This window comes from Helicoverpa zea, chromosome 1, assembly GCF_022581195.2.
Source record: "Helicoverpa zea isolate HzStark_Cry1AcR chromosome 1, ilHelZeax1.1, whole genome shotgun sequence".
NCBI lineage: Eukaryota > Metazoa > Arthropoda > Insecta > Lepidoptera > Noctuidae > Helicoverpa > Helicoverpa zea.
The window spans coordinates 13,781,222-13,793,561 of NC_061452.1; the positions used below are offsets into that span (position 1 = coordinate 13,781,222).

A 12,340-nucleotide genomic window follows, 5' to 3' on the forward strand; every position below is an offset into this window, starting at 1 on the left:
ACGCCAGTCACATATTGAGGGCAATAATGATTTTGCTTAAGTTACCCAAGAAAATCGACTGCTTAGGAAATTAAAACCATTATTTAAGTAGATGCCACATTTACCCATTGTATTCAACTTCCAATATTTTTATGATCATTGATGTAGCAAGCGAAGGGAAAATAATTATTATTTAATCCTTTTAGACTTGAAACAATACACTTCATAGATTTATATCTGTTATAAGAACAAAAATAAAACAATCACGACAGTAATTTTTGTAAAGTTCTGAAAATTAAATGCACATGATGACTTAAAACGTCAGATTTCATTCAAAACGTCTGTAAAGTATTTTATTCTCTTTGAAAGGGTCATTTTAGAAAAGAAGTAAAAGTTCCTCATTCAAAATTCGCGCCTTAGAGCAATATAATTTGGAGCTGTGAACCTGTGAACCCACAGAGTAGGTGAACCTATGTATATGTCACCGGAAAATAACAAGACTCGTAAGTTGATCAATTTTCTAGGTAGTAGATCAACTCTCGGAAAATAATAAACGGCATTTGAAATGTACTTATTCTTGTTATTTTCCGGTGACATATACACTACAACTACAAGCTATTCAGTTTACACTTCTTTCACACTATATAGCGAATATTCCGCTGGATTTTTAAGAGCGACAACGCTGACGCCACCTGTAAACTACTGTTTCAAACGATCGATGGCATCCGGATTCGTGCCCAAACTGATTTTTCGACGCATGGAATGTGTTGTACGTACTCATTTCTCGCATCTAAAAAATCCGATAGTGTCTAAGCGCTCCTAGAATAACGGTTACTAACTTGTTATTTCAAATTCCAAAAAGGTTTCTGAGAACATTTACAGACTTTGATGAACTTCGTTTAAATAAGTGGGTGTTTATTGAAAATACTGTTATGATTTTATTCCGACGACCATAAATACAGTAACCACTTCAATTTCAAATTCAAAACTGTTAGCAACTTCTTGGTCAAAAAAACAAGTTCTTGAAACTATTGTTTCTAAACGTATATAGAAACTTCCATTGTCTATGATTACTAGAAAAGAGAAAGATATTCGATGTAAGTTCAAGTGGAAAAGAGCTAGCAATTGAAACGGCATTGGACAAGCTTGTCTATGCCAAGCCAGTCATTGAACCGTCAATTGCTGAACGAACGAACGACAGTGAATCTCAGAGGCCCCGCCTTTAAATCCGTAATTTTATTATTTCAGTTGGTTTTCGCGATGATATTATTATAAAAACAGGCATCTAGGTAATAATTTTCACTAGTTAAAATACTTAAACTTAATCTGTGTTAGGATACATCAAGTTAGCATTAACGGAATGCAATTATTGATTTACCGTGTAAGGCAACAAATAGTGAGTTTGTGCGGGTTTTCTGGCGTTACCCTGTTGTGAAACCGTGTAAATATAAGGGCTAAGGGAATTGCGGTACTTTTTAACTTTCCGTAACAAGTTTTTGTGTCAGAAGAGGTCGACAATTTAGTGTATTTTGTTGTTGCTATTTTTAGTGGGTGTTGTCATTGTGGTCCAAGCTTTATTCGGATTAGGTCATCGAGTGCGGTTAACATGTGTGCCGGAGAAATGTGTTTAAATATGTTTTAAAGTGGTTTATTCTATTTCTTGTTAGATACACGAGTACTACGAAGTAGGAGACCTGTGACAATGGGTACAACAAACACACTTTATTTCATCGCGTTACTATCATGTTCGGCGGCGTTATGTGAGTATTATTTACATTTTTATTTAAGTTTAATAACTTGTTTGGTGTCCTAAGTTAGATTTACATTTTTCCTGGCCTAATTTCATTCAGCATTTTCTCAATTTTATTACTCCTAGAGAAATAATTAAGTAAAGAGACTGTGTATGTGTACAACTCTCTCTGGTAAGTGTCGTAATTATTGTCTTCCTGCTTGCATTCAACAATAACAATGTATTAAAATATACTGAATAGAAAACTACATTACATATTGCACCAACTTTTTTTTAAAACGAGAACATTCACATTGTAAAATGCAGATATTTCATTGTTTAGTTTCATTCAATATGTGTATCAACTCATTTCCTCCTGAATGTTTATGAAAAGCCATGAATGAAATCTCAACCTATAGAACAAAATAATTGATTGATGGGTGACACTCAAATGTTATTGTCAATTAATTTGCAATTGCATAAAATCACAATTAAAACGTGATGAATTCATCAAGGCCTCTAAACTCTTCGATGACATAAAAGGCATCCATTAGTCATAGGTATCATATCTTAATTTAGTAGTCCGCCAGATTTGTAATTGACAACATTGTTTTGTCCTTGCTCACACCGTGATCAAGATTTTGATGTCATAGATTGAATTTAGCTCCGTGTGGCTACCTGCCTCGGTACATTCTCATAATGAATGAGATTCTCACAGGAATTGTTATTGAAAAGAGTATTATTGAAGAAGCTGGTTTATGAATGATTAATGTTATTGAAATGAGTAAATTACTTACATTCAACCATTTTTATTGATTGTTTTTGTTTCCATATTTTATTGTTGTTATGTTATGTGCAAAAGCTTGTGCATTATAATATGTCCTGCACAGTTGGCTAATCTCCTTACATGAGAACAGCCAACATAGCCGATAATTTGCTTGGAGGACATCATTTTATTGTTGTCACTGAAGTAAACTTAACTAAAGAAAATACAAAAGTGGCTTTCTTTTTGTCTGTATATTTTCATTTATCTTAGGTTTGATAGGAAAAAAAACTTTTTAAGTTATAACGTTTCTGAATTTTATTTGCATACTCACAGGAAAGAAGGACTCAATAAATTGTATAATTTATTTTCATGGCAAACAATTAGTTTTTTAGCATAGGCCACACTTATTTTTTTTTCTTCACCCTAATATAGAAACACCAGTGTATCAATCTAAAATGTGATTCAGGTTGTCTAGTCTCAACGTAAACTCTAAATTATGATAAAAATTCATTCTTAATATTTCCAAGTAGAATATTCAGTATTGCATCTTACATTTCTGAATTTTAAATTCACCAAAATGGTTTGAGTCACCTTAGCAGTGTTGAGTCTACATCTATCTATACAGATATAAGAACAACACAAAGAATACTTGTTATTGTATGCAAAAGGCAGTATTAGCATAATTTTTCTGTTTGTATGTTTGTCTTACTATCCACATCAGTATTGGCAGTTGGAGTGCAGGGCCACTATTAAAGATTGGCATGCACAGGGCTCCGATTGTAGGAGAGACCATTGCCAACTAGATCATAATGCAACCTGCATGCCTTCTCTCTCAACAATTGACCAATAGATTCTTAAAATGAATAGATACTCTTTTAGACTACATTATTTTTAAATTAATTTTTTGCACATAGAACTATTTATTTTATTTTATTTTGCTGTGCCCTACAGGGTCCACAATTGTAACTAGCTCTAAGCCTAATTGTAACACCTACTTTATACATTGTGGAATGCAAATAAATAATATGAATATGAATATTTGATCTATGTGGCCCGTAGTTAAAAACAAAGGCTCTTATTGGTAGTTTGGTGAAAATGAGCCTTGTAACATATATTTTTAAAAAGTATGACATCATATAAACTGAGCAGTAGGAGTCAATTGGTGCTAAAATACTGACCTAACCCAATGCTATGTAAGAACCTTGACATTTGCAATTAACTGAGTTATTCAAGTTTTATTTAAAAAAAAAAATATATGAAAGACAATAACTTTCGTTATTCATGTATTTTTTGATAATAACATACAACAATAATAAGTAAAAGAAATCAAAATTAATATTATGGTGGCAAAATATAATTCTAAAACATCATTTAAACTACGATCTAGCTTCTAATTAATCAAAATAACTTTCGGCGACAACATAAGCGTATTTTTTTTATAAAACAATTTTTTTTATTATAAAATCGAATGTGAAAATTTATAGTAAACATTTTTTTAAAGAAAACTGATGTTTATGTTGTCAGTAAACTTGAGCCCTTAGGTTGCCCGCCCACATCCGATAAATAAATCGGCGACAGATTTTTTGTAGGAGAAAAATTTAACACAGTGTTAGCAATAGTGCAACGCACACGCCCTACAAAAAGTCGGTTAGAAAATCCTAGTAAAAACATCCTACAAAATCGGTCCAATCTTTTGACCTACAAAAAGTCTGACGTGGGCGCGTAACCTTAGTTTGGTAATAGAATACGTCATAACCATTGCATTCTGTGTCCAGTGACGTCACCGCCGAAGATAGTCAAGCAGCCGACGCAAGAGGAAATTCTGTTCCAAGTGGCGCAGCCCGGCGAGGTGGACAAGCCGTTCATCATAGAGTGCGAGGCCGAAGGCGAACCGGCTCCTAAGTACGTCACCTTGTTTTACTACTTTAAACTTGTGCTATCTGATAGCTGTTTCTTTTACTAGTTCGTCCTCCGAGCCTTTTCCCAATCCTGTTGGGGTCGGCTTCCAGTCTAACTGGATTCAGCTGAGTACCAGTGCTTTACAAGAAGCGACTGCCTATCTGACCTCCTCAACCCAGTTACCCGGGCAACCCGATACCCCTTGGTTAGACTGGTGTCAGACTTACTGGCTTCTGACTACCCGTAACGACTGCCAAGGATGTTCAATGACAGCCGGGACCTACAGTTTAACGTGCCATCCGAAACACAGTCAATGGTGTCTAAGATATACTTAGAAAGTACATACAAACTTAGAAAAGTTGCATTGGTACTTGCCTGACCTGGGATCGAACCCGCGCCCTCATACTTGAGAGGTTGGTCCTTTACCCACTAGGCTACCACTTTCTTTTACTAGTTATTCTGAGGTATTCTTTATTTGCCTCAGTTTTCTATCTATACTCAAACAAAATTGTTTCATAAATAACCTTTCACAACAAGGTTATTTTCGTTAACTTACTTTCATATTAATTTTCGCGACCCTGTATTATCAATCGTCGATCTTTTTCGTAAAGAACATGCATAACAATGCACATACTACTATAATAACATATCGTATAAACTTATTCAGATTCACTTAAAAACTTGTATCGTCAAGCATCTGATGAAATTAATTACTGGTCTTTTAATTCCTTGACTGTTATTCTTACAAGTCACAGAAGTTCATTACAATCAAGAAACACATCAGTTTAAATATAATCTTTTCTGCACTGCCACAGTGGCGCCAGTCATAAAAGATTATTGCAGATGGCCAGTACACATCGGTGACACACCAACACTGAAAATATTATTTATTTTTGCAGTAAGAGGAATTCAGTCATTAATTTATTTGTCACTGTTAATTATCGAGAAATCTCCACACATTTCTGTGGCAACATGAAGTGTCTTATTAGCACCAGAATTGTAAAAAGTTAATTGAAGTTCGTGAGATGACAAGTTACAATTTAATTTTTTTTTCGATATTTACTAAGCTACTTTTCCGTAGATTTTGTTATTTCTGTCACCTGCACTGCAGGAGAATAAAATAATAAATTAGGAAAATATAAAATCCACAACACAAAAATAAAAAAAAATGGGAAAGATCCACGTAAATGCTGAAATGGACCTCTTTACAAATAATGACATCACTTCTCCAGAAGTTCACATCCAAATAGCGCCATATGACTTTTTTATTCATCCCGAAAATACGTATTAGCAAGTGTTTCAAACCATCATACATGTGAGGCATACATAATATATCACGTTATGAATGAAAGATGGCTGCCGGCATTTAACATTTTTATTAATTCCTAGATGGAAGTGGACATGCAAACAAAAAACGGCATTCTGTTTACCGTGTCATAATTTACGTTTTTATTCTGTTTGTAAATAGAGCTAAAATGACGTATAAATGTTGTAAGGAATTTTATGTATGAGGTATTCATTTCATACTGTTCTGTAGTCACGCTTAGTCCGTTCTTGATCAGTTAGGAAACGCTCTATTCTGATCCTGACAAAGGTAGGGTCCTTGTCGAATATGGTACAGCGGACATTGTGCTCCGGAATAACTAAAAATAAACCTTATTTGCGGCCAACCTTATGGTACCGGCTTCGCACGTGTCTGGAATCTAAGGTCTAATAGTATTCTCACTCCTTGAAATCCTGTATCAGATAATACGAACATACAGAAGTCATGGGTTCTTTAAGTGTCATCCAAATACGTTGTAAACACGTGTAGGCTCCAGAGTGCACGTGTACTTAAATGTACGTTTGATTCCTCACAACGTGGGATGTGGATTGTTACCACGACCGGCGTCGGTTCTATTGCAATGTAGAACGTGTAGTTTAGAGACTAAAACACGGCCAGTGTTTTAGGAAACAACATTCCTTGAAGTTTTTGTATACAATGTTTTTTTCTGTCAAACACTTCGACAGCTCTATTTAGAGGCAGGCTCTTGCAGGTCCAACTACACTCATATTAAAAGCCTTATGCGTATAAATCCCCCCACAGCAGTAGTTTCTGCATGAGTGAAATATATTGACATTTTCATTATGAACTTTACCCTCCAGGCTTCACGGCTCGCGAGCAAAACAAATAGGGTTCCTTTCCTAAATAAATAAAATGCAAGCGGCAAGTAGGAAAGTTTGCAAAATTGGGGAAACATAATAAAAAACCTATCTTTTTGCTATCGCTCTGTCGATATTGCAAAGATGCTTCGTAGGTGTTAAGAGATCGCGAAACCGAAGGGATAGTAGGGGATCGCTTGTAGGACTCGACAAGTACCTACTACCCTAGATTTCCCAGGGGAACTACAGTTCCATTCGAGATATCTAGTGCATATCCTTACCGTGACGTAAGTTCCTGTGTGTTTCAACCTCATCCGCTGCACCGTGATTGAGTGACAAACAAATTGACTCACGTTTGCATTAATAGTTGGATTTATCATACCGTTATGGTCATCACTTCATAGCAAAACTATTTAGCCTTTGGCCTTTGTGATCTTCATTAGTATCTGAAACTTGAGGACCTCTAATGAGTATGATTTTCTTGGCAGGGACTTAGTTACGTATACACTATTTTTATGACACAGTGTAACCGTTTTTATACTATTCCAGGTTTCCTTCAGATCTCGTTAAATATTGATGGCGAATGAAAGTAAAACTAATTAATAATTCTTCGCACGGCGTATGCAAATGAGACAGTAGACGCGAAATCCTTTTAAATGCTCAGCAGGGCTTAAATCACTTCCTTGTCTTCAACGCGTTACTTGCGCCCTATTAGCGACTAAGTTGTAACTAAGCTTTCTAGGGGGTGACTGCATCGTATCACTTACTGCTTAGAAAATGTGAAGAATACTAACTAAGAATATATACAAATTAGTCAAGAACTTTCCTAATCATCAAATCACAGAACTCGTCTTCTAAAGAAGGACTTCTAAAACCTATTGGTCTCTTTTTGACTTCCATTCCGTTAACAATACAGGGCAATTCAAAATTGAAAATAGTTCAATTCATATTACAACATCATCTATTGTTGACGATCTACGAAACTTCTGAATCAATTGTAGTTTTTTACTGCTACGATACGACATTACGCTGATGATGACATGACCCAGCATTTCTATTTACGATATACACTCGTACTCTTGTACTTACCTTGTACTCCCAAGCCCAAGCCACATTTTATATCAAATTATCAAGAGTCACTTTTATATATGTGTAGGCTGCATGACCTGAGGCAGATAACGGTTTCAAATATAATGATTATAGTGTTCATATCAATTAAATTAACTTACACGTGAAGTCACTTGACCTCAAAAGTTTCTTGACTTGTTACTATCATTTTTTTTAAATATAAAAGCCCAGAAGGTACTTTACTGTGAGAGAAGCTTAGTACTCTTTTACATTGATATAGTATTGCAATACAGAAATGATGTAAACGCAATAAATGGTGGGACTTTTTCCAGTTAGGTATTATGAGTAATGATTTCAATAACCTAGATGTTCTATCAACAATTGCATGTCAAACAAACAGTAGTTATAATTAGCAAATGGCTGTCTATAAAAAAGCTTGTATAGTGCCGATAATATCCTTTGTTAACGGACCAGTTAGCACACAATATTATAATTAAAACCATTTAATATTAAATTAATAAACAACTAACAAACAATCAGCGAAGCCCATTCATAGAAGTAATAGATAAATTATAAATTAGTAGTAAATAAATGTGGGACCATGAATAATGTATGGCGTGAGTCAGCCTTGGTTCGAATGCAGTCATCTCGAGGCAAGAGGCGTCGATACACTCGGAAATATTATGTCATGTATGAATAACGCGTGTTTATTTGCTAAAAATAATAAAATGACGGTTAAAAACCTGTTATTCTGTATTCGTAAAGTTGCTGTTGATCTCATTGCCCTAGAACTTTTGAGTCGAACAGTCATGGCCCGGGCGAGATTACGAAAGTCGCGAAGGTTTTTCAGAAGCGTTAGCTTTTTGGAATCCTGTGGGTCTTATTCTCTTGCTGCACTCGGAAATAGCATATAAATAATTTGCGATACTTATTATTGTTTCCCTTACTGGTTTCGGCCCTTACATAATGTGAGAAACCAGTGTTACGCTAAAACCACATTCATTCATGTATTCTAGCTCTGCAAAAAACATTACTAATGACATGTTTACATGAATACCAGTTCCTTACAATACATCCAGTCTATTATGTAGTTCTTCACAAAATTCAGTAACCAGTAGCTTTGATTCGGGAACTCCCCTGGTATCATCGACAATTCCCCTCTCTCTATGGGCATGCAAGTTTTAAACGAAGAATGTCTTAATGCTGTTTCCTTACTGACTATCTTCAATCCTACATGAATGTACAATTTCTAGTGACGTCACTATTGTGTAGTTTACATGATAAAGCCATCCAAGATTAGCTGAGTTTTCAGACCACTTGATGTGTTATGCCTCGCCAAGCTAATGTGTTTTATACTAGAAGTGGGTTAACTACTGTACGTAGGTTCCCTTTTATTACTTGCAAACAAGACGGGTCGATGACCTGCCTAGTCTGTAAGATCTGAATATCTTTACGGGAGCTTAGGAATCTACAGGCTTTTTTTTGTGATCTCTGCGTCCTAACTTATTAGGAAAGTGGGTCTCTTGTATTTCTGTCACGAGTTTATTGGAATTAGATTAAACTGACAAAGTTGAAAAGTTATGCCCTCTAGGAAAATAGTAGAAAACCGCTGAAAACAACTATTAGAAATAAAATTGTGTGGTTTTGTAACTATCATGTAAAAAATAAATGAGGCGAGTAAACAATATACCGCAACAAAGCTTAAAGTGAATGATTTATTGTTTTGTTATTATTAAAAAGGCTTGATATAATTAATATCCTTATTCATACAGTTTTAATAAATTTAAATTGTGGCAGGAAAACCGCGGAATTATTGTGAAATAATTTGAAATGTAATTACTGCTATAAAATTAACGGAGTGTAGCGTGAATCATAAAGATGTACTCTAAGCCTTTGAAATATTTAGCCCTCCTTTGCGTCTCGCCTCGCGTTTATGCTAGAAAGCTTTGAATAGTTCTAACCTTAAGGGAGAACTTTGCCGGTTTTATTTTTTTTATTTTATCGCGTATGCGTAGTCTTAGACTGTCCTCTTGGGTTTACTTCTCAGTGAATTTTGTATAATACTTGTGAATATTTATGAGGAAACTCACAATAAGTAGTAATAGGCAAATAGGGGTTTTGATTAATAGGTATTGTTTATTTCTATTGATACGTAGTGGCTTACATACCGATATTTTTATAATTTCCCTAAAGACATGAAAACCGCATAATAATAATGGTTGCATAAAAGCAATGGTGATAATAACAATTGTTTTGTTTTAATTATGTACCTATTATTTTGGTTTTGGTGGTTTCTTTGTTAACTCTTCCTTGACCACTATACCTACTTGAATAATATGCACAATAATATAATCCAACGGTAGACTAGAAACATTTCCCATTATTACCTAATTCCCATTTCATTAGTCAAATACAAAATCAATTCTTTGATTGGCTGAGACGTGCAAGATATTAACACAAACACTTTTGTCCCAACAGGTACAGATGGATTAAGAACGGCAAACCGTTCGAATACACGAGTTACGACAACCGTATCTCTCAACAATCCGGACGTGGTACCCTCGTGGTCGGCCAGCCACGGGACGAGGACCTCGGCCAGTACCAGTGCTTCGCCTACAACGAGTGGGGAACTGCCGCCTCCAACAGCGTGTTCGTCCGCCGAGCTGAACTCAACTCCTTCAAGGAAACAGACAGCCAACAAGTCGTCCGAGCCGAGGAAGGCAAACCTTTCAAACTCACCTGCGAACCACCAGACGGTCATCCCAAACCCAAAGTGTACTGGATGTTGCAAGGCGATCAGGGACAACTCAAAACTATCAACAACTCACGCATGACACTAGACCCTGAGGGAAACCTTTGGTTCTCGAACGTGACTCGCCACGACGCGAGTGTGGACTTCGCATACATTTGCACAGCTAATTCGATCTTCAGGAATGAGTACAAGTTTGGCAACAAGATATATTTGGAGGTGACTCAGACTGGTATCGCTCCTACCTTGAACAGACATGAGCCGGTGCGTCAGTACACTACGAGGAAAGTTGAGAAGGCGCTAAAAGGCAAGAGGGTGGAACTGTACTGTATTTACGGTGGAACGTGAGTATCTTACATTATTTTTATTTACAATAGAAGGAAAGACAAGCTAGGGCTTATCGTGTTGTGTCTGCGAGGTAGCTAATCGATAATTATGTCGTTCGGAGGCCGTAGACACGCAAGCTGCGGGGTAACGCATTATTGCGGATTTCGCACACATAATGATAGGTGTTATACCTGATGTGCAAACTTTATGCATCGTTTGTTTAAGCTATAAATAGATGGTGGTCATTTAGTAACATTGGATTATCGATCGGCACATAATAAGCGTTCAGTTCGTTGCCCTTAGTTCTGAGAATTCATTGTAAATTCTATGTAGTTGCATGGTAGCACTAAAAGGGGTGACCTGACCTGACTTAAACTAGTTCATATAGATATCACTTTCAATATTCGTATTTAACAATAAAACTAGTTAAACGATGACACATAAATGCAGTCATTTATTATTAGCCATTCATGCTCAAACAAGTAGTAGTTTAGCATTCTACACGTGTAATCCGAGATTTTAGGTTAGACGCGTTGATTCTGCGCTTGCGACAGTCTAGTCAGGGTTGCCTAACACCCATTAAGAGAAATACCTAGGAATAAATGTGATTTTTTTTTCATTTTTCGAGAATTTTCACCTAATTGTCGCAGCACCTTTATTGTTTCATTGACATTGAATTCATCAAACGTATGAATAACAATCCTTCAATTAGGCGCTGCTCATGTTACCTTGACACCCTAACTTTACAAAGAAACACATACAGCCTTTGTAGTACAAAGAGGCCTATTATGCTGTTGACATTTTTCCTCTGGCAACCCTATCGAGTTCGCTACAGGTACTGACCTATTGCGCCCCACGCGTGCATGAGTGGCGGCGAGTGGGCTTTTCTCTCTGCTATCGGGTTACATACAAGCTAATTCACCGCTAGTTTATCGGCCGACCTATGTGCTGTAGGTTAATAAATTATTGTAGCTATTTTTAGAATATTGTCTAATTTAGGATTGCGAGACAATGACCCTTTGCTGGGGTATTTTCGGACGAAATAACTTTGCAGGAACGTCTTCCAATTACTTATATTGACAGAATGCTAATGATTAAAGTATCTAATTTAACTCCATTGATAGCTAGCTTTACTTTTCACTCCCACTCGACGGTCTCCGAGCAATAAAGTATATAATCAAGACAAGGGAAAATTTTGCCGTTAGGGTTGGTTCTTCTATTATTTTCGACCTGACATCTTATCAATACACACTTATAATAAAAGCAATACCCAACAGGCCATTACCGCAAATCGTCTGGAAGAAGAACGGCCGCAGCATCCTCTCTTCCCAAGGGATTACTCAAGACAACTACGGGAAGACGCTAGTCATCAGGTACCCGACGTATGAAGACCAGGGCACGTACACCTGTGAGGTCAGCAACGGTGTTGGAACTGCTCAGTCGTACTCCATCCTGTTGAATATTGAAGGTGAGTTTATATGAATTAAGTTGCCTTAATAACAGATCAGTCTGACATCCAGTCTTACCAAGGGGTATTGGGTTGTCCGGGTAACTGGGTTGTGGACGTCAGATAGGCAGTCGCTTCGTGTAAAACACTGGTTCAGGGTTGCTTCTGGTTAGACAGGAAGCATACCCCAACATCGTTGGGCAAAGGCTAGACTGATGAAGTAGGCTTAATAAC

General features: G+C 36.5%; 1 protein-coding gene across 2 annotated transcripts in view; it reads left to right on the top strand.

Moving 5' to 3' along the window:
• The first annotated feature begins 1,134 nt into the window (after positions 1 to 1,134).
• LOC124629427 (neuroglian) overlaps positions 1,135 to 12,340 on the top strand; it is a 43,234-nt gene continuing 32,028 nt past the window's right edge. For both annotated transcript variants that reach the window (XR_006984570.1, XM_047170338.1), the window contains exons 1-5: positions 1,135 to 1,268; positions 1,647 to 1,739; positions 4,250 to 4,376; positions 10,062 to 10,676; positions 11,937 to 12,127. Coding sequence is in view for 1 of the 2 variants with exons in the window: in XM_047170338.1 (XP_047026294.1) it covers positions 1,682 to 1,739; positions 4,250 to 4,376; positions 10,062 to 10,676; positions 11,937 to 12,127 (991 nt within the window). In the remaining variant the exon portion in view is untranslated. The remainder of the gene's footprint in view (positions 1,269 to 1,646; positions 1,740 to 4,249; positions 4,377 to 10,061; positions 10,677 to 11,936; positions 12,128 to 12,340) is intronic.